The 22901-nt window shown below is 44.4% G+C and overlaps 1 protein-coding gene across 4 annotated transcripts in view; it reads left to right on the plus strand.

Annotated features, from left to right (window-relative positions):
• The window catches only part of IRAK1 (interleukin 1 receptor associated kinase 1), a 212145-nt gene that overhangs the window by 93693 nt on the left and 95551 nt on the right, over window positions 1–22901 (plus strand). For all 4 annotated transcript variants that reach the window (XR_015300637.1, XR_015300638.1, XM_086940252.1 and 1 more), the window contains exons 3-4: window positions 12514–12699; window positions 18907–19046. Coding sequence is in view for 2 of the 4 variants with exons in the window: in XM_086940252.1 (XP_086796378.1) it covers window positions 12514–12699; window positions 18907–19046 (326 nt within the window). In the remaining 2 variants the exon portion in view is untranslated. The remainder of the gene's footprint in view (window positions 1–12513; window positions 12700–18906; window positions 19047–22901) is intronic.

Here is a 22901-nt window from a genome sequence, read left to right on the forward strand (position 1 = left end):
TGCAATTAGTTGAGAAATAAATACTCACCGCGCTGAATCAAGATGTGATTGACAAAGTCTCTAGCCCAAAAAATATATATACATACATTCCCCCGTCAGGGGGGGGGGGGGGGGGTTGTACTATTAAAGCATCTTTGCTTTGGATTCTTCGTGTGTGCCTTTCCTCTTTTCAAGCCGAATGAGGGTCTGATGTTGAAGGAATCTACTAGCGGCTCACCACCGCTCTGATTGTGCACCCGGGAGAAACGGAGCGGCGGCGGTGAAGGTCCGGTTTTAGAAATACATAAATACATACATACATACATACATACATACATAAGTACATAAAGGGTATTTGCCATATTTCCCTGATTGTGGGGTGGAGTTTACTCAGCCCAGCACTTCATTCAAAGTGTCTTGGCGCCCCCTAGGGGCATTCTACACACCGCAGCACATCTCATCCAGGGTCTGAAGGAATGAAATCACATCATCCCCATGTAGATGGAACTTCATTGGCTTCCATTACTGGCTCACACCATCTTCAAAACCAGCTGCATCATTTAAAAAGCCATTGTAACCAGCACACCCGCTTATCTTGCAGACCAACTCACCATGTCTGTGGGTCTTGGCACACCTACAGCCAGGTGACCATCCGACTGCAGACTAAGGTGTAAAAAACAAGACAGCAGGCCTTTTCCATCTGTGCACCCAGGATCTGTAACCACACCTCTATATCCATACGGACAATCGAACACTGCTTGAATTTAGGAAACCGCGAAAGACTCGCCTCTTTAAAGAACAGTACATTACAATGCATTATCTATCCACAACCCAGCTTGCCCTCCAATTACTTAACTTTATGCTCGTCTTTGATCATGTACAGCCTTCCCTGCCTTTTAGTTAGATTCACGCTATAGAAATAACATATACATACATAGGCACCAGAGGTGGAAGAGTCGCACATTCTGACGCTGAAGCTTCCTGTGCTCATGGTGTGAAAGCGCTCCCCTTCCCAGAACCGGCTAATTCACAGCTCCAGGGACCACCGGAGTCAGAGATTTGATCTCCCTTTGCTACAAATGTATGAGCTCTTGCTCCTGGCAGTGCTACGGACATGTATAGGTTGTGTGGCCTCTCGTCCCCTTCCTCGCCCTCTCGCACCAATCCCCGATAAACACTGGCATCTCGGCACAAAGTCACGAGTTCTGGTACAAAACTAGTTACTGCTGTCTATTGCTCAGGATCTAGGCCCCAGTGAACAATGACAGATGCTTAACTAACAGGGACTTTTTACGGCTGGGAAAAGTGGGGTCTGGCCCAGAGCCCCAGCCTTTCAGGGTTCCCCTGATAGAGCCAGCTCTGTTCTGCAGGGAGTCTTTCCCTGACAACCTTGAATATTTCTTAAACAGATTGTTTTAAAGACCTTTTTTTCTTTAATCTATTGTTGATGTGGGTGATGCGTGAGACTTTATCACCGACATTTTGTAGAGCAATGTTGTCTTTGTTACATGCAACATCTTTAAAAAAAATAACGTTTCTTTTAGATCAAAACAGGACCACACATATGAGAAATGGGAGGGTGTCACAGAGATTATTTTAGTAATATTAGTGAGCTGCTACTGTAATATGTTGAAAACACACGTTGCTGTCTCCTATTTTAGATGTAAACACATTTAGGGGCATATTTATTAAGATATCCTGTGCTGCGCCGCGTGATGGGGAAAGGGCAGAAATGCGATGTACATAGCAATATACCGTGCATTCCTGTCATTTCCCAGCGCTGGCGCACAATTGACTCCCGAACACCAACGCACGAACCCTCGCGTCACCGTGCAAGGGTTCCTGCGTTGTAATCAGGATTGGTTTTGTGCAGGAAGGGGCACCTTCCTGCACAAAAACAATCCTGTGAGGCGTTTTCCTCTTCCTATGTGTGCTTCAGGATGCAGCGCACATGGAGAGAGGAAGTAATGAGGAGAAATGAAGATATTTCTCCTCGTTATGCCTCACCTGGGAGGCGTAGAGTTTTGACGCATTTCTAGGTCTACCACTAATGGTAATTCTGGGAAAGTGGCAAAATCCATGGGTGGATGCGTGGAAGCACCCACGCTTCAGCCGTGGAACGCCTCCCTGGTGCAGATTAATGCAACGCAGCGATCTGCATTGTTACTCTGGATTGATCCAGCCACACTGGGCCGCGCAAGGTGAGTTTCGCGTCACCCTTGCGCACCCTTGGTGGCACAAGGGCGATGCAAAACCTAATAAATATGCCCCTTAGGATTTAGAGGAGTCCGCCTCTGCACTGCCAGTGACCTTGCCAAAGAAGTCATGGAGGGCTGAAACTGGATCATAAATTCAAAGTTGTTACTAACAGGGTCCCCCAAAAAAGTTTGCCTAGGGCTCCCAAATTCCTTCATATGTCCCCGATAGTAAATAATATCCCCTGTCGCCTCAGACCTCGTAATAACCATGTACTGTCCCAGAGCCTGACGTACAGCGGGCTGTCATTGCCAGTCAGTGTGTGACCTTGTGCACTAGCACACAGTGGCAACGTCTGCAGTGCAGCTGGGAACTGTTATTTGTCTGCTTGAGAATGAGTGCAGCAGTGCACATTCAGTCTCTCATAATGTCTGGTTACTCTTGTCTGCGCGCTTGAGACCTGCTGTATCCGTGGAAAAAAATGCAATGTCTGATGCACAGCTGAACACTATTCACTATTCAACTATTCGCTTCAGACCTAGTGTATCTGTGCACATTTACAACATGCCTGTCTGCTCGGGATGTGGTGTAGCGGTGTGCAGTCCTACAGGCTGGCATACAGCGCATAGTTATTGCCTTTCTGCGTGTAACCTGGTGTAAGGGGCTTTATAAGTCCATAATAACATAACATACCAGTGCACATTTGTAATGTCTGCTGTACAATCTTAATGTTATCTGGACAAGGTCTGTTCACTTAAGATCTAGAGTAATAGTGCTCAGTAATAGTGATCCTTCGCAGGACACTGTTGTCTATATACCCGAGACCTAGTGTACCAGTTCACAATTAAAATGTTAGCTGAACGTTGTCTAGTCACTTGAGACCTAGTGCAACAGCGCACAATCCAGTGTTAGCTGGACACGGTTGTGTGTTATTATTATTATTATTATTATTATTATTAAATGGGTTTTATTAAGCGCAGACAACCCGGAGGCCTCGTAGCGCTGAGTGTGACTGGGGGACAGGTGAAGGCGGTGTGATTTATGTGAAAAGGAGGGTTTTTAATTCCTTCCGGAATTTTAGGAGATTAGGTTCACCGCGCAGGGAGACTGGCAGAGAATTCCATGCCTTAGCCGCATTCCAGGAGAAGGAGCGGCCTCCCCATCTGGCACGTTTGACTTTGTTCTCGGTGGCCAGAAAGGCTGTGCTGGAACGCAGCGACCTGCGGGGGGGATATGGAGTGGCCAGCGAGCAGATCATTGCTGGCGCTCCCTTCCACATAGCCCTATGCATAAAGCACATTGATTTAAACAGTGTTCTAGCCTTGATGGGTAGCCAGTGGAGTCTTTTAAGAGCAGCAGTCCCTGAGTCCCGCCTGTTGAGGCCCAGCAGGAGACGGGCTGCTGCATTTTGCGTGACCTGGAGCTTCTTTGTTGTAGTGGCCGGAGCCCCTAGGTACAGCGCGTTCCCGTAATCTAAACGGGACAGAATAATAGCTTGCACCATGATCCTGCGGGCTTGTGGGGGTAGAAGTGGTAGTACTTTTCTGAGCATACGCATCATGCCAAAACAGGTGGCAGATACGATCGTTGCTTGGTAGTTGAAATTCAGATTGGCATCAAGCCAGATGCCCAGGCTCTTTATTTGGGGTTTGGACTGAGGCTGGGTGCCCATGCATGGGGGCCAGTTTGGTAGCAGGCAAGGGATGTTTGGGTTTCCAAGAATCATAAGCTCCGTTTTATCACCATTGAGTTTTAGGTGAGAGCTGGCCATCCATTTATTAACTGCCACTAAACATTCCTCGAGATTGGGCGAGGAGGCGGTGGTTTGGTTCACGGAGACGATCAGTTGAGTATCGTCAGCATATGTGACTAACTCCAGGCCAAATGAGTGGACGATGTCTGCCAAGGGGAGCATATATATGTTAAAAAGGGTGGGGTTCAGGGACGAGCCCTGAGGCGCACCCTGATCAAGAGGCCAGGTCCTGGATTGTGTGGTGCCCTCAACTACTCGGAAAGAGCGATTTTCTAGGAAAGATTGTAGCCATCGAATGGCTGTTCCTGATACTCCTATTTGCTTAAGACGGTGAATGAGGATGATGGTATTTACAGTGTCGAAAGCGGCACTAAGATCAAGCAAAATAATTGCTGTAGTGCCGCCTAAGTCCATCTGTTTCCTGGCTAACTCGGTCACTGTCAGAAGAGCGGCTTCCGTTCCCAACCTGGGGCGAAATCCTGCCTTGGAATCGTGAAGTATGCTATTTGATTCTAGGTAATGAGTGAGAGATGAATTGATGTGTCTCTCGAGCAGTTTGCTAACCCAGGGGAGCAGGGATATTGGGCGGTAATTGGCCATGATGTCTGGATCTAAGGAAGGTTTTTTCAGAAGAGCTCGTACTTGAGCTTTCTTCCAGGCCGTGGGGACTATGCCAGTAGTGATGGAGTTATTAAGGATGTTAAGAATAACTGGCCGTATTGTATCTGTGATCTTTTTTAAGTGGCATGGGGGTGCGGGATCACTTGGGGATCCAGATTTGACTTTTTTTATGATAAGCTCCAGAGCGTCCACTTCTACTGGGGGGAACTCTACTAGTCTGTGAGGTGTGATGCCGGGTGGCATAGTTGCTTCAAGGTCAGCTAGATCTGGAGCAACAAATGCCGATGAGATTGATTGTATTTTATTATAAAAATATTCCGCTTGATTATTACATCGGAATTGTGCTTTGCTGGGATCCGGGGGGATGGATGGGGTGTCAATTAGAGATTTAGCGATTTGGAATATTTCTCTGGGACAGTTGTGGGCGTTATTAATTTTGTCTTCAAAGAAGCGGGCCTTGGTTGAGTTAATCTCTGCTTTGTATTCTTTTATGGCATCGTGATGATTTATTTTAGCTGAGCTGCTGCGAGAGGCCCTCCAGGTTCTTTCTAGCTTCCTACAGTGTCTTTTCATTTCTTTGAGTTTGGGGGTGTACCATGGTGATACCTTGGATTTAGTTTTTTCCCTTAGGGTTGTTTGTGGTAACACATCGTCAAGGGCCTTGGAGATCCATTGGGAGTAGTTATCATACAATAGTGTTGGGTCATCCATAGCTTGTGGGATGTTGGTAAGTAAAGCATCTGTCCACCTGTCAACAGAGAGCTTAGTCCATTCTCTCCCCTGAAGCAAAGTACGCGAGGGTAGTGGGACAGAGGCGGTGTGTTGCCACCGTAGGGGGACCAAGTAGTGGTCAGACCATGTGAGGGCCATAGGGGTCCCTACTACTAGTCTGTGGTCATTGCTAAACACTCCATCCAGAAGATGGCCTTTCTCATGTGTCGGTTCGAAACCCTTCTGAGTGAGTTGGATAGCTTCCAAATTCTCTAACAAGGCTTTGGTTGAGGGATCATCTAGATTATCCAGGTGGATATTGATGTCACCTAGTATGGTGAGGTGTGGGCTAGTGACAGCTAAGTCTGCGACTTTAAGTTGTAAGGAGTCGAGAAAATCTCCCATTTGGTTTGGGGGCGGCGGTAGATAAGTATACCTGAAAAGGTCGCCGTAGGAGAGAGGTCAAGGGCAAATTGCATGCTTTCGCAGTTTGATATAGAGCCTGCGTTAATCCTACATTGGTATTGGTTTTTATAAAGGATTCCTATTCCTCCTCCTCTGCCTTCTGGCCTGTCGACTCTTTGTAGTAAATATCCCTGTTGTAGAAGGGAGGTGATATCAGGGTCTGACGCCTCTTTGAGCCATGGTTCTGTGAGAAAAATGGCATCGGGGCTGCTGTCCTCTAAGAGAATCGACATTTGAACCGCATGTTTGGTGAGCGAGCGGCAATTTAGCAGAAACATTTGATATGTTTTGGCGGGTTGTGAATATTTTGTCTGGCACGTAGGTCGGTAGCTGCAATGGGTACATGCATTGGTGGGGTTACCGAGTGCAATAGAGTGTAGGCAGCCGTCGAGGACGGGCGGCATAAGTTTCATCAGGGTTTGGGAGTCATAAGTGATTGTGGTGGCGTGGTTTAAGGTTAGTTGAGCAGAGGAGGTGGCCCCTAGCCCCGATCTGGCGCGGACGGGCGCAGACGGGTAGGACTTTGGCACGACTTCGGCGCGAAGTCGGCGCTCCTGCTGCGCTTCCTCCACAGTGCCATTTATACAGGGGGAGAGGATACACTGTACCGCTAACCTGCCTGTTCAGCAGCAGGTCAGGGCGGAAGTGAGGTTTCCGAGTTGGGTGCCGGAAATGGTGTTGCTGTGGGCCCGCCGCTCTAACGGCACAAGCCGTGGTGGAACGAAGCCCAGTACAGGGTAAGTGAAATACAATTTCAATTAAACGTTGCACCGAGAGACGGTGTTTGTGCAAATGTCAAATTTTAAAAAGTGTTCACTTAAGACAAAGCGTTCCTGTTGTAATCCGTGTTGGGTGGACACTGCTGTTTATTCATATAATAATACAAGAGATCACAGGGTATGGGGCAAATATCACCGCACCTATCCCCTAATTGGGTCAAAGTCATTTATGTTGGGTACCACTGACCTGAGACGCAATACCCCTACGCCCCCTATGGATTACTCCACAAAAACAGTTATAAACAAACAACAATCCGGCACTCCATTCAGTAATGCAAATACTATAAAGGACAAATTTTTCAGAAAAACGAATCAGCAGGTCGGTGTGTGATTTCTTTATTCAAATCTCTTCTTTAGAAATGACATGACGTAGCCAACGCGTTTCGTCCTTACAGTCTTCTTCAGGGCAAATATATTCTTGTTCAGTCCTTTTTCCAAAATCTGAGTAAAGATTTTTTTAAACGGCACGAAAAGGAGTCAAGATAGCGGTCTATCTATTAATTTCAATGATTTCCTCAGATCCCAAAACGCTATTGTTGCAAGTTTTATATCTTCGTCCAATAACTGTTCCTAGCAACGCAAAATACGGCCAGGACGTTCGTAGCAGAGGACCAATATGGCTACTTTCTCAAGCTAAACTAGATTTAAACGTTGCACCAACACAGTTGTTGGACGAAAATGTCAGACTTGCAACAATAGCGTTTTGGGATCTGACATCCGATAGAAACTGAATTAATAGATAGACCGCTCGCTATCTTGACTCCTTTTCGTGCCTTTGAAAAAAATCTTTTCTCATATTTTGGAAAAAGGACTGAACAAGAATATATTCTGAAAAATGTGTCCTTTATCGTATTTGCATTGCTGAATGGAATGCCGGATTGTTCTTAGTTTATAACTGTTGTTTATTCACTTGAGACCTCTTGCACCAGTGCCAATCCACAGTGTAGCTGGACACGCTTGTCTGTTCACTTGAAAGCTCGTGTAACCGTGCACCGTCACAGTGTAGCTGGACACTCTTGTCTGTTTACTTGAGTCCCAGTGTTAGTGTCCAGTCAGTGTTACGAGGCTGGACTCTGTCTACTCACTTGTGACCTCCCTGGACCGGATACGCAGCTGTGCGCTATCCCCTCGCTCTAGGCCTGCTGTACCAGTGCACGCTGCTGGTGCACGGCTGGCCACTGTTGTCTCTGCCTGTGCACAAGAGCACCCGGTGTTGGTATCTGGTTTTATCTGCGCAGCTGTCTCCTCCTGAAAGACTGCCGCATGTCAAGCTCCACAGAGCTCTTCCAATCCACTTTCTCCATCTTTTCCACCGTGTGCACGCTCTCCTCGCCTCTGCCACCGTGTGCACACTCCTCGATAAACCAGTTTTTCTCCAGTGCCTCAAAGAGCCACAGGAGGGCAGTGTGGCTCTATGCTGGCTGGAGACTGATGCCAGCCAGCTTTTCTTGGTAAGTTTTCCTCAGCACTCACTTATGCTCCTGTCTGAGTGATCCAGGGGGCGAGGAGCCCCCATCCCGCGTCCAGGGAGCCCTTCGGAGAAGTCTTGTCATTTCCGCCCCACCTGAGCAAATGAGCGGGAAACGGCAATAAACTGGATTTCTGCGTATTCTCGGAGCCATGATTGGAACAAGCATTGTCAATGTCAAAGCCAATAGGTAAAGCCTTGGCAAGCCTGCGATTTTCTTAAATGCATTTATTTTTGAACACAATGCACTCGACTTTAAAAGTAAAGTAATAATAACTACAAAATACCTTTGCCTAAATATGTGCTATTTTTTTTTTTCAAATAACATGATACATTTTCATGATGGAAAAAAAAATCAAATGAAAGCAGAAAATGGCGTACGAGCCCTAGCCTTAAAATGGACTACTTTTTAGCGGATGTGTACACGTGCAAACTAAACGTAGACGTTCATAGTGCAGCGAGCCAATGGCTGAAGTGTCCTAAAGCTCTTCGGAGACTGCCAGCTAGGATTCTACACTTCCGGTTTCCGCCCTGATTCTAGACCCATTGGAACCACAGGCGGTTCTGCAGATATCACAGGTTGAAGCCCAACCATAAACTGGAGAATTCCCATTGGGGAGTCGCATCACCTGTGACTACAGAGGGTGCCCTGCGTCGTGTGGATGCCTGCCGCTACTGTAAGATTCTGACAGCGACTTATGGATTCTAAGATCAATCCCAAAAGGAAAAGGCACCTCCAGGAACTTGGCAGTTCCACAATTTCCATCACTCGCATTGCAATTCTAGGAGCCAGTTGGATCCGTAATAGGACCTTGGATTCCAGGTGTCTGGAGTGCTCCTAACCAGACACCGGATCACTGCAGTATCGCACCCCAGGAGCGCCAGGAGGATTTAGGACTTTGATGAAATCATTTTTTTTCTTGTATGGTGGCATTTTGGGCTTTACATTTTTGAAGTGACCCTTTTTATTCTGACCCAAACCCTTTTTTAGGGGTGATCCCTCTTAGAATGAGAGTCCTCACAAGTCTATCCTTGCCCACCTTAAAGGCTCGGTTGACCCCCAGCTGGAGACCAGAGTGCTTCTAAAGTCATCTAAGTCAACAAGAACCAAGCAACATAAGTTATCCTGGCAGTTGGGTCAATGGTGTCTTGCTCTAAGAAGTTATAATGGCACCTTGAGTCCTACCTCTGGCCAGAAGATGTTGGCATCTTCTGGTTTTTCGGTATCTTATTTTTAAGTATACTCTTCTTTCCTGCTGGAGCCTTTTCTAAAATAAACCAGCCGACAGGGGATGGATAGCCTTGGGTGTTATTTACTATCAAACTGCATCTGACTTTCTCTTGCTCCCCTCCTGCCGCCTCTGCATATTTCCACGTCCTGAAGTAAGGCATGAATGCCCACGCGCTCTGCTCTGAGTATCAGTTGCATAAATGCAGTAATCATTAACTGTCCTAACCCAGAAGAAAACACCTCAGTGTTCCCTGGCCCCGTTTGCGTATTAGACGCGCCGAAGCAGCAGGTTGGTGGCAGCTGCAGATCTTCAAGTTTGAGTAGGTTTATGTCCCTCTTCCCAGCTGAAAGTTCTTGGCACATTGAAAGTCTCGTGAGATGGAGAGGGAAGGTACTATGTGGAAGGGTGAAGCAGAAAGGTGTAGATGTGCTTTCCCTGTATTGATTCCTCTAGTACTTCACATCTGCACACACCTTGAGAGCTTTTTGCAACTCTTACTGGTAGTAATGTAAGGGAAGCGCACCTCAAGCACATATAAAGTCGGATTGGGTCAGAAAATATAATATTCATAGTCAGTAAATCTCAAAGTATCATTTTGGAGTTGGTGCCACTCAGGATAAATATGCACCCTACTACCTAGATGCTAAAGTCTACAGGTCCTGCCAAAGCATTTACAGTGAGGCACAATATTTTTGTACAGATATCCCGGCACTCAAAAGTAACTTTTCTTATCTATATTTGATCAAAGCATAATAGTTTGTATATTCTCCAAATATCACTGGCAGTAACAAGTTTAGGTTCTCAAAATTGAATGATGTTGAATTCAAAGCTATATTTAAAACATCACAATTCCAAAGATTTCAAACATACAGTTTCAAAAGATTTCAGAAACGTGGACCAAGGAAGGACAAGTATCCCCCAATGAGGAATAACATTCAAAAGACTAAGATCGGTAGTTGTGTCCTCTTCTTCTTGGTCCAGATGAGCGACAGCCGACATGTTTCGTCACGTCAAGTGACTTTCTCAAGGCTTATCCCTAATTCAGAAGGGTATCGGATGCGATGTATTTGCTAGATTCGCGAAGTCTTTAATCATGTACGACAGTAACCAAGGATTTATCAATTACACGTGCAGGATCCACCCAATTTGTAGTAAAGGCGCCTGCACAATCGGTCCGATAAGCCTCACATCAGAGGATTCTGTGTACTGTCACGTAGTTAATAGTATTGTAATTGGTGATAGAGCCAATAGTTTAAAGGCTATTCCAATGTGTCGCCATGGTTAACACATTGTGAAAATGTTTCATACAAGTAGAGAAGATTATCCTGTTTGTACTTTTTGTGCAACATATAACGTGTATAGAAACCAAGCTGGCTATGATTGGCCTCTTATCTTCTCCATCCGCAGAGTTGATTATTACATATCTTTCCTGGAGACTGCCATTCGATTGTAACCCCTAAGCGTAGGAGCTGTTTTGAAGCGAGGAGACATCTTTAACTTGCAACTTCAGTTTCAGGAAACCCTGTCAACATTTTGTTCTAGACCCTGTTAATGATTAGTCAGAATGTCAGATTTGTAAAAAGAAAATGTGGAAATACTTTTCATTCCAGTAACTCCACACATCATTTCAGCAATGCTGCTAACAAGTTGTAAAGTTCTGCATTTCACCTACCTGGATCTCATTCTATATAAATATATAGCCCAAAATACCAAATGAAAACTGCCAGTTTCCAGAGAAACCCACACCAAGTTATTGTAGCACAAATCTGAACATGGACACACCCCTGTAAACAAACATGGGCACTAGGAAGGGGATGTTGGGACTCAGACATGGTTTCTCTGATGCTTAATCTGGCAATCTGACATGGGCACTAACACTGGAACACAAACCTTCAGCAATGCAATGGACACATGCATGTTTGAACTTAGGGGCTTGAATACATACCATCATATACAGATCCGGACACGCATACTGTAACATTGAAGTAAATCCTTTACATGAGCATGTATGCTGAGACACAAGGCTGGGTTTGGGTTACACACTGCACATACACACTTGGGCGTCGTCACGCATACTGTGACATTGAAATAACTACTTTACATGGGCATGTATGCTGGGACACGAGGCTGGATTTGGGTTACACACTGGCACATACACACTTGGGCATGGTCACGCACACTGTGACATTGACACGCATACTGTGACATTGAACTAAATCCTTTACATGAGCATGTATGCTGGGACACAAGGCTGGATTTGGGTTACACACTGGCACATAGACACTTGGGCGTGGGAATGGATGCTGGCACGCAAGGACCTTCAGTTGGGAAGGGGGCACATTGGCAGATTGACCTGCACGTTGGGGCACAAAGGCGTGGGATTTTGGGACTCACTGTAGATCTGTCTTGTGTGCATGCAGAGTGTCTGCCTAGCTGGACGATGATAATGTGATACAAGTTCTGAAGAAAGTGGATGCTGTGTGGATGACTCCAGTTAATAACTGCCCTCCTAGCACATAGTTATCATAGTTGACAAGAAGGCTATGCCATTTAATTCCATGATGTTTTACTGCTGGGGTATAGCGTATGCTTTGATTTTTAACGTCTAGATGTGGGATTTTTTTTTAGTGTAAGGCTATTTTAAAATAAGTGGTATTTCATGCCACACAGAATGAATTTAGATGTATTTTTGTTTTAATGCATTTCAAGATGACTTGTCCAGCGTTAAGTGAATTGTCGCGTCATCACAGGAAACATTTGTTCTTTACTTTATTCCCAGTGCAAGGCACCTCTTGTGAATGTAGACCGTCCAGTAATGGGAAGAATTGGAATAATGGGAACTAGCCATTAGTTGTCATTAGATCAATTGTTTCAGTATTGACAGATTTTGACAGTAGCCTCTGTCGTGACCCACTGCCTTCCGGCCCAGACTGCACTACCTGGTATCTTTATTCTGAAAAAGATGTTCATGTTCGCTGCCACAAACAGATTCTCTTTTTTTCCCAGGATTAATCCTTAAGTTGATTCCACGTTAATCCTTCATTTTTACTGATACTTTGGTTTTGTGAAGAGATCCTGTATTATTGAAGAAAACAGAAACTTCCTCTGAAAGTGAAAGCCTCTGTAAGAACTTTACCCTTAAAGATAGGCGATTCTTAATGCAATTTCTTTCTTTTTGATCCTTGGAGAGAGTCATCCTGGTGAGAGTGGAGCCTTCTTGAAAGGTTGCATTGTGTGCTTTGAAGAGTGGCGGCAGGACCCTTCATGATTTATTCTCTTGTTTCAAGTTCTTCTTCTGACTTCTTACAGGGCAGCCTGACTTTCAGGAGAAGCCATGCAGGGATGACCCTGGAGGTGCCTGGGGATGGAATCCTCCCCCACCACCGCAACCACCTCCGTACCAGGTCCCAAGTCCGGCAGCGGCAGATCAGCAGAATATTGGGACCCCCTCCAAGAACCCGAATAAAGAGTGGACAGCCGCCCTCATGACGACAGGTAGTTCCAACTGCACTCCATGTTTCTTATTGAATGTTGGTTTTATATTGTGCTCGTTCGCCAGTGCTGACACTTTGCCACTGAAGTTATTGACCACTGACTGGTGAAGAATGCATCATGGGGGTCTACGTATGGAAAAAGAGCTTGAAATGGTCTTTGGCTCTTAATCTAGGTCAAAGATTATCCTTCAAGGTCGCTAGTCAACATGTAAAATCCCATTCGGAAAGAAGTATGGATGGAAAATGCGGACATTGTAGTTTTGACTTTCTTGTCAGTGCTGACATTTCCACAAGGGTCCTCCTTCAGTCCAACCCTTTCTGACATGTATGTTGCCCTCCTGGCCAAACTGGTTGGGTCTTTTGACTTTCAGGTGTTGTCTTATCCAAATGATACACAAATCTTCATTTACTTAACTAATGATTTGCCTTGGACAGCTGACCAGTTTAAACTGCATGGTCAGTGTCAGCACCTGGATGAAGAGAAATCATCTGAAATTAAATGCAATAAGACCGATCCTGGTTTTTGGAGCACAGCAGTCGGTGTGGTCGGAAATCTTGTGGCCTGGGATGTGTGGCCCATCCCTTGTAGCCTCAGCCACAAATGTTAGAAGTCATTTTTGAAAATTCTCTCACTTTTGACTAATAGGTCAATAGGACTGTATATTGTTGTTTTTATATCCTCAAAAGGTCTTTCCATTAATTCCGGCAGAGCTTAGATTGGCAATGGCAATTGCTCTAATAACCTTGCACCTTGGTTATTGCAATGCCTTCTATTTAAACATCAACACATTCTCGCTCAACAGACTGCAGATCATTCAGAATGCGGCTGCCCTCCTGGTACTGAATGTCCCCAAACATCCCTCCGTGAGGGAGGATATGTGCTCCTTCCACGGGCTTCCTGTTTGAAAGCGTGTGATTTTCAAGGCGCTCTGCATGGTATTCCAGGCTGTACAAAGCAAACACAATAATATAATAGTACAGAGAGCAGAAACTTTTCACACATTCACCCCCAGTCACAGATCTTTGTTAAATCTATCATAGTTCTTTAGCTCACTTCGCCACCTCAGTTCAGACCCAGCCATAGACAAATCAGTCTTGACCCTGCTCCTCATGGGAACGGTCCATCCCAAACTGCCAAGCTAGGTCCTTCCTGGACCGGAAACAAGCATCCTAGGACAAGTTTCGGGCTAACAGCCCTAATCAGCCAGGCTAGCTTGAATCCAGTGGCAAAGTGAGCAAGGGACCCACGTCCAGGCATACCCTGCCAATTTAGGGCAAACAAAGCAAGCACAGTAAGATGGACGGAGTGCTGAACCTTTTCAGACACTTACCCCTAGTCACTATAAGTTCTGGGTTAAGTCCATCATCGTTATTTAGCTTACTTCGCCACCCCAGCCTTTTCTCTTCCATAATGGCATGTTTTCTTTTCTTTTGAATTTAACGGGTGCTTGTTTCTGTTGATTTTTAGCACTTTGACCCCTTAGCAAAAGGCGCTTTATCAGCTTCTTTTAGTTTCATTCCGTCCATAGCAGAGCTGTACTTTGAGGAGTAGCCTTTCAGAACTTTTTGCAAGACCCTCTGCCAAAGAACGATCTCCTCGCAGAAGAGCATATGGAATTGAGCGAAAGGTGCTTTTCCACCGTTGACACACCTATACAGAAGCTTGCATATGGAGCAGACAATATTTGCTCTTTCAGTAGCTGAGAATACTAAGCGGTTCCAAAAAACAGCTAGATACATGGTCTCAAAGTGCTGTCAAGAAACCAAAGGAGTTCACAACTTAGAACAAGTGTTGTGCGTAAGACTTCACTCTTTCGTTTGAGAGAACTTTGAATTTCAAAAGTAAAAGAAGCCTTGATTGCGAGACAATTGGGGCCGGTGGCATAATATGCTGAATTTGGTGTGTTAAAAATCGATTCCACTTCTTATGCCTCATTTTCTTGTTAAACTCAGAATAGGAGGTGTTTACTACATGTGTTAAATTCCTCATCCTAAGGCATTTGCTACGTGTGGTAAATACCCCACCCTATTCTGAAAAACTTGTAATCAGTGCCCAAGACTCATGGCATTTCACTGCTATTCCAGTTTAAGGATGTGAAGTAGTCTTCACTACTCCTGTCACCAACAACCCCCTAGGCAGTTCGGTCTCCCAAAAGTCCAGACTGATTGGAATCGTCGATGCCTAAGTTTGCTTCCACTGACATTTAAACTTTAACACCCATATTAGCTTTATTCAAAGAGATCTCCCTTTTAGCTCTTCAGGACTATGGAACTCGTATCGGCATTAACTGCGACTAGCTCTGCTTGGATAATGCTTTGTCCACAACTGTGAACTTCAGCCACGTAATTTTTGCTAAGAACCACCCAGGGCAGGACTGGGGAACCAAAAGCAGTCCTGGTAAAATGCTCAAACCAGCACTGCCCCCTTCGTCCCCTCGTGTACTGTTTCCATCTATCCATTCCCTCTCTCTCCTCTCCTCTATTCTCTTTTGAAGCCTCCCTTGCCTGCTGCCGTTAATCTCAGGTAGCTGGGGAAAGTGACGGGTTTCTATGGCAGCCGTGGGCTTAGAAAACCGGCCTCTAAGCGCCCCAGCTGACCGGGGGAATGGTGGAATAAAAGGCTGGTCCAGTCCAACCAGTCTATTGACCCAACCAAGTTTACGGTAATCTCTGAATGTACGTCTATTTTCCTATTCCAGTGGACTTTCTGGCAGCCCATTATAATGAGCATTAGCATTGCAATTTACCGAAATAGCAAAAAGTATGTTTAACTCAAGTCAAGTCAGAATTAACTTTATTCGGCTAATTAAAGCCATAAAAGTGCAACAACAAAAAAAGAAACAAAGCGGGACATTCTACAACCATTATAATACATAAATATATAGTCCATAGTCAGTTGAGATCCCTCTGTTTTAACAGCCATAAACAGACATATAGAATAAGTAAGTCAAAAAATAAAGCCATAAGAGAATTGATAATCATCATAAAATCCTACTCCAGACAAAATCCATGGTCTGCAGCCCCCTTGGGGAACAACAAAATAAGATGCACACCATCATGTAATGTGACAGTTCGTAGAAAATTAAAACACACATCATAAAAGCCATAACAGAACATAGATAAGAGATCAATCACCGTAACTTAATTAGACCTGAGTACAGAATAAAATTTACCCCACATACACTTGCTCATATTTACATTTAAATATAAGAAAAATTTATTTTAAACAAGACTATAACATACAGAGAATAAGAATATTTTTTTATTTTTTTTTAATTACATAGCATGATTAAGGACATTGACCGCAGGCTGACCTATTCCTATGTCTAATCGCCCCAGTAGAAAACTGGCTGCCCCAAATAAGACCATAGGTGACGCTAGCATTTGTAAGTAGACCAACGCCGGCCTAACCTGCACAAAATTGCAACTTCTAAACAAAGGGATGATAAACTTTCTGTGCAGTAGATTGTAATGAGCGCAGAAAAACATTATATGAAGTGACTTGACCCGATAAGTTGTCACAGGGGCAAGGATTTAATGTGCCCTCTTTAAAGTAACCTTTGGGAAAGGCAAGTAGCCAAGGAACCATATTCCATCTAAATCTAATCAGGACAAAAAGATGGTACGGTTTATTTATATGGGATAGATATGGTTGCATATGTTGGCCCAAGCTCAATGTGACAAATCTTCTCACCATAGGTTTTCTCAGTTCGTTCTTAATCCTTTTCGTCTGTCTAGAAACTGCTGCTTGACGTCTCTACACCTTTTCTAGGGTAAGACAGTCCTGGATGATCAGTTGATTTAAGTTTGAGGTCGGTTGGGCCCAGATTCTCAGCCAGCCTAATAGAGCGCAGCCGCAATCTGATCAGACATAAAACCTGCTCCCAGTTCCTCATGTATATTAAAAATTGGGGTGGATGCGGGGACCGAGAGCAGTAATATCTCTACCGTGAGTCGCCATGGGAATACACTTAGCATTATAAATCTTCATAAGTGCGGGGAGTGGTTTTTATCCTATTCTTTTTGCAAAGTCTAGGGTAGCCCCCGATGCTCTAACTAGCACGTTCTTTTTATACGCACGCTGCGTGCACCAAGAGCGCTGATCATCAAAAAGAACCCCTAGATAGGGAAAAGCGGGGACTTTTACTAACTCAAATCCCTTGCAATAGAATTTAGCCTTTGCTGCCTTCCTAGAGCCTATGGTCATGGCATGCAATTTTTTTTGATTAGTGATTAAGTCCAACAACTCCATAAAATCTATAAAACAGTTTAAAAGCATTTGCAGCCCCCTTGCAGTTCTGGCCTATAAGACCGCGTCATCGGCACACAGAAGCGCAGGAATCATTTTGGTACTGGCTCTAGGTATGTCTTAACAGGAAGCCAGAGAATCCCCTGTATGTTTAACTTATTTTACCCACATCTCACCCTATTCAATTAGCAAATAATTATTTCCTTTAAAAAAAGATACATATATATATGTATATGTGCACTTGTTTGGACTTGAAGGTTGTGATTAGTTTGTGACGTGTGGTAAAGTATCAAATCAGCAGCAATATAATTCCCACCATCACATGTAATATCCATTGTAGAATCCGACTCGGATACAAAATACACTGATGAGGGAATTAAGTTACCACTGCTTTGCTAGAATTATACGTTGCCACCCACCTCTTGATCAGTCCCTTACTTGTCTATCTTGTTACCCGTAACAAATTGTTCTCGTTTATCCCTGCATCCTCCGCCACCTCTTATGGAGTTGAGCTTGGCCTGTGTTTGTGTTGAAAATCAAGGTTACTTTAAGCAGGCTTTTCACTTGGTCTCCACTGTGTACCATTAGATTTCAGTATTGAGAGAACTAATCTAGAGCATGTTAAGCTTCTATCCATTCTCATACACTACTAGCGAGTACCAAGCCGTTTCCATGGCGGCAGCGTGCCTGGGCTGCCTAGTGCGGTACATCAGTTCAGAAGCTGAAACCTGTATGCCAGGTTCACGCCATTGTTCTGTTAATTGGATTTAATATAGTGCACGACTCACCCATAGGTAGCTCGGCGCTGGGCCCGTTTAGTAAGTATCCACAGTGAGATGAGATTGTGCACTTTGCATCATTGTAGGTTTCGTAGGGCTCAGTATTGAGTATTCAGTCCCACCAGATTCTCAGCTGTATGTCCTCACCCTCTTGACTCTTCCCTCTGTGGACTCGAGCCCCTGGAGCTCTGTTGCAGGTAAATGCCAAGTCCATTTCTGTGCCCCCTGACATTGGGGACCTCTAGGACCTCCACTTCTGGACCTGCTTGTCACACTTTCTTATCAATATTTGATCCCTATTACATGCGTAATTTTAGAGACCACTGACTCCGAAGGATCCAACCTCATGCTCATCGCTCATAATCGTATCCACACCCTGCCCTCTACTTAAGTACAGGCTTCAAAATACATATTGGGAGCATACAGACAGCACAGAGGGCGTGTATACATATGGGAGCCCCACTTTCAGTGGCATCTTAGCCTTAAACTTGGGGCAGCAGTTTGTGACCAAAAAAGAGGTGGTATTTATAAAATTTCAAAACCACTCAGTAGTATGAAGAGGAGATAAATGGAAGTTACATCATCTGACCTTTTGGCCCAATACTGACATCACCCGAGCCCCATCATAATAGGACCTTGATCAGAGGATATGACTTGTGGCTTGCGACCACATATCATCATCAGAAATTAGAGGTATGATGTAACTGTGCTTTAGCCTCACGACTGCATCCTGTCACAGATATTCCTGTGCAGCGACAGAGTTCTGTCAGTTATTTGGTCCAGAGGCTACTGCAAGACTTGCATTTCAGAGCACTGTGGATTTTGGATGATGGTTGGTTCGTTCTTGGTGCTCAGGGGCTGACTTTAGCATCTTCACAGGTCAATCTGAGCTTCCCCAAAAGTGGTAGGATGATTTGAGGCTAATCTGTAGGTTGCGATTTTCCAGAAGAGCCAGACGTCTTCTACCTAAGTCAGTAAACTTATCACACATGTCGGGCAGTCCGGTTAACAGTGACCATAAGGTGTCGGGATAACCCTGCCCTTAGTGTGTCAGGGTAATGATCATATTGGAGTGTTAGCCATTTTATCTTATTTATTTTTAAGTTCTGTCCACTTAGCATTGACAGAAATGCCACTTCTTCCATCCTTGACCCTCAGAAATGTATTTTTACTCCCCCAGAATGTACACTGAAACCCCTCCCTCTTCCGTTCAGCCCACCATCCAACCTCCTGTGTTCCAGTGTCTCAGGGAGCTCTTGCAGCAGCGATGGCAGCACAAGCGGGGGCGTCAGCCAGAACACCAGCCAAGGACCTTCGCAGGTAGTCAAAATTATCTGAAAAGTCTTTGTTGTCCAGTGTCTCTGTTGGGCTGTACTCGAGAGGATCCTTACAAAATACCCACCTGGCTGAGTTAGAAGTCACAAAGCAGATGTGTGACTCTGGAAGAAAAGGTCACAAGATGAAATGTGTCGGTAGGCTGGAATTTTGGGGTCACAAGATGAGATGTTCCAGAAGGATGGAAGATTGGGATCACAAGCTGAGATGTACCAAGGGCTGGAAATAGGGAGTCGTAAGATGAGATGTGCCGGTGTGCTGGAAGAATGGGGTCACAAGATGAAATGCGCTGGAGGGATGGAAAAAGGGGTCTCTGTATTATATATTTACTTTGTGCAACTGAAGCATTTCGATTGGAAATGAACATTCTCATAGATACCTGGGGCATTAGGTGGAGTATGTGGCTACATAAACCAGCGTGAAAGATGTTAGTAGGGATGTTGTGTGTCATTCTAAGCATAAACAAGCAACTTGTTATCTATACAGATACAAACTGCAATTACTTGCAGGATTGAGTTACTATCAACCTTGCATTGTTGAAGACCGAGGCTGGTAACAGATGTTGGTACAAGGTGACACAGAATAGGTTTATTCATTTCTCTCCAATTTGAACTGCAAAGTGGAAATCGCTTTGATGACAACAGGCAGTAAGTTGGAGGTATATATAATAACATTTATAAGGTGCTCATCCCCTTTGATTACTTTTCTTGATACTGTTATTCTGGAGGGTCTATAAAAGGTAAGCTTTTAAAGTGGAAAAAAGTGGGTGATTGACATGTTGTAGAAAGGAGTTCCTCAGAAAAGGTGTACTTTTTTAAAAGGCTCTGCCAACCCTGAATTTAAGCTTAAGCAAGTTTACTGATAACGGGACCTGAACGAATATGTATATAGGGAGAAATTCAGTGATTGAGTAAGTCTGCCCCTTATGATGGTGGCATCTGAAAATCCAAATATCTAATCTGATCTTTGTCTGGGAGTCTGGTTAGTGTATATTGCTGACTGGGAGACCGGCAAAAGGTGACTTGCTTTGAAGGGATCTATGACAAGATGCTTGTTGGCAGATTTTAGGTTGTGAGTGGTGTTGTGTTAAAATAGCTGAGAGAAAGTCTTCAATTAACAGCTTTGTAGAACAATGTCCAAATATTCAGTAGATGCATCATTTTTGGCCAAAAGCCAGCTGGTTTGTTAGTGATGGTGACAAGAAGGGGTGTAGCTTGAGAGTTTGTAAAGGGTTCTGGTGGTAAAATGTAGTCCAGTGGGTAGATGGAATTTTGTAGAAGGCCCACTACTATGCTTTTGCAGTCGGCCCACTACTATGCTTTTGCAGTCATCCTTCACACAAAAGGTGATAGGGGAATGTTTTCAATAATTCTAACTACTAGCAATTGCTCAGGGTAGCTTTCCAACTCCTCGTTCTTTTGCCCACTGGGTCACCTCAGTTTGGACCCAGCCATATGAGTAAGAAATTGAGTTTTTGATTGAGAGGGGTGTGTAATACTCAAGCAACAACCACAACCCTTGTCAGGGTGAACGACAAAATATATTAACCTGTGCTTAACCCTCTGGAAGCTTGCCACAAAAGCAGTCAGGCTTAACTTAGAGGCAATGTTTTAAGTGTTTATCGAGCACACAATCAGTAATAAAGTGGAGACGCAAGAAGAGTCCCACACCAATTAAAAAAAATAGAGTACAATATATAAATAAAATGACAGAAAAAGGAATTAAATCCAATTAGTCGAACCATAGTTCTGAATTTTTTTTTTTTTTACGTGAAAAATGGAGCCTAAAAGATCAAAGCCTGACCACGATGGAACATGGTTCAGATACACGAAGTGGATTTGGCCCAGGCTCGGCTTACCTTCAGCTGGGCAATTCAGTCGGCGGTGTCCGCGGAGGCAATGAGGTCGCAGTGAAGAAAGACTTCTATGTTTGGACGTAGTCATTTTTTTGAACGTCTAAAATCTCCAGTGGGATAAAGCTGCAGGCAATAACCGTCTAGTGTTCTACGAGGCCACATACCCCTTCAGAGAGGTGCTGCGAAATGGGATTTGCTGCTGCGGAGAAGAACATAGCGGTAGCCACTGCGAAGTCAGGCTAACCGGCGATGCACCCCCATGCGGATCAGCAAGCAGTTGGGTCCCATTCTCCTGTCTGTTCTCAGGACACTTTTAGGTGGAAAGTTTTCTAGTCCCAAGTTTTAGGGTTAGGCTGGTAAAGCGTCTGTCATACAGTTGATGTTATTTCAGTAAGACTATGCTTTTGGAAAACATATCCTGATGGTGTGCATGGACTCAGTCCCACATAGTTTTGAAGTTGATGTTGTCCAAACGCACAACTTACAGAAGTAGTGTGAACCGTACAACACTATAGCACCCCTTACAAGTGTCTTGGGGTGGTTGGCATAACTGGGAAAGGGGTGGGAGTGTGGGGGCAGAATTCACATTAGGTAGAGTCCAGGTGGAGGGATCAAGGTTGTTGGAGCTGCTTGTTTTTTTTTTCTCCTGGGTTTTATATAGCGCAAACAACCCATAGGTATGAGAGCACTTTACATGAGCACCGATTGGATTACAGACGGACGCATTGCTTTTTTGTTAGGCACAGGGAGATTGAGTGATTTGCCCAGAATCACCGGATTTTGAGTGTCCCTGCGAGACTCGAACCCTGTTCTTCAGCGTCATGGTCGACCGCTCTAGCTGTAAGGCCACATCCTCTCCCCAAGGATGCTGTTCCTGCAGCATAGAACATGGCCTCCGCTAACTACTCCTTGGAGTCACTCTTGCAGTCCGGGGTTCAAGCAGCAAGGCAGGCTTCGAGCAGCAGGACAGTCTCTGAAGGGTACAAGTCTGTTGATGTTCTGATGCCTTCTCCTGCCTTTTCCTCCTGATTCGTTCTGATGTTATATGCACTGATCATTACTCCTTTATAGATGATATAGGAGGTTGTGGTGTTTTATAAGCAAAACAAAATCAATTCTGAAAAACGTAAGCAAATTTGGACCCAGTTTTTTTCTGTCCCTTTGTGTCCAATGATTGGCGGTTTGTCTTTTGTGATGGGAAGGCAGATACTCATTTGTCTGCGTAAATTTCTCCAGGTGAGCTCTATCATCAACTTGTTTCAGCATGAATTTGCAAACATTTTACATTGGTGCACTTAAGCGCAGATGTCTACCACCCTGTGAACGAGTCTTGTTTAGGTTTTCTGTCCTCTTATTCCATCACGACAGGCACTTTTGTTTGTAAACTTTTCTGGTTAACTGATCTTCCAGCCCACTATTGGTTTCATGTAAGTTAGAGGTTTTACAATTTTATAGGTTGTGGGACCATTGCAGTTATTCTAGATAGTGGAATCCTTTTCTTCTTACATTCCGGTTGGTGTATTGGGGTCTGCTGCTGTAAAATTGATTGGAAGTGTTCTAAAGAGCCCTGACCTTCAACCTCCTTCAAAAAGGATGTGGTGAGGTGGGTTGCGGTGACATTGGTACAAGTACTGCAACAAAAATACTGTCTGCCGAAGTAGAATGCAAACCAGTTGTGGATATAAAAAAAAAGCCCCATATATGGCAAAGATAAGTGTACAGGGAGCAGGACAAGGTGACCTATTCCTGCTAAACTAGAGAGGACCATTTACAGTGATGTAGGTAAGGGGTGAGGGAATAGAAAGTGGTTTTAAGGATTAAGGAAAGGGTTGTCTGGATTTTAAGAGTTACAAGATGGGAATGGTTAAGGGGTTCTAACGTTATTAGGGTGCAGTTAGATAAATTAAAGAATACATTTAATAAAACTACTTTTAATATTAAACAATTTTAGACTTGTCCTAGGTTATAATGAAGAACACAAAATT

The sequence above is a fragment of the Lissotriton vulgaris genome, chromosome 10 (assembly GCF_964263255.1).
Source record: "Lissotriton vulgaris chromosome 10, aLisVul1.2, whole genome shotgun sequence".
Lineage (NCBI taxonomy): Eukaryota > Metazoa > Chordata > Amphibia > Caudata > Salamandridae > Lissotriton > Lissotriton vulgaris.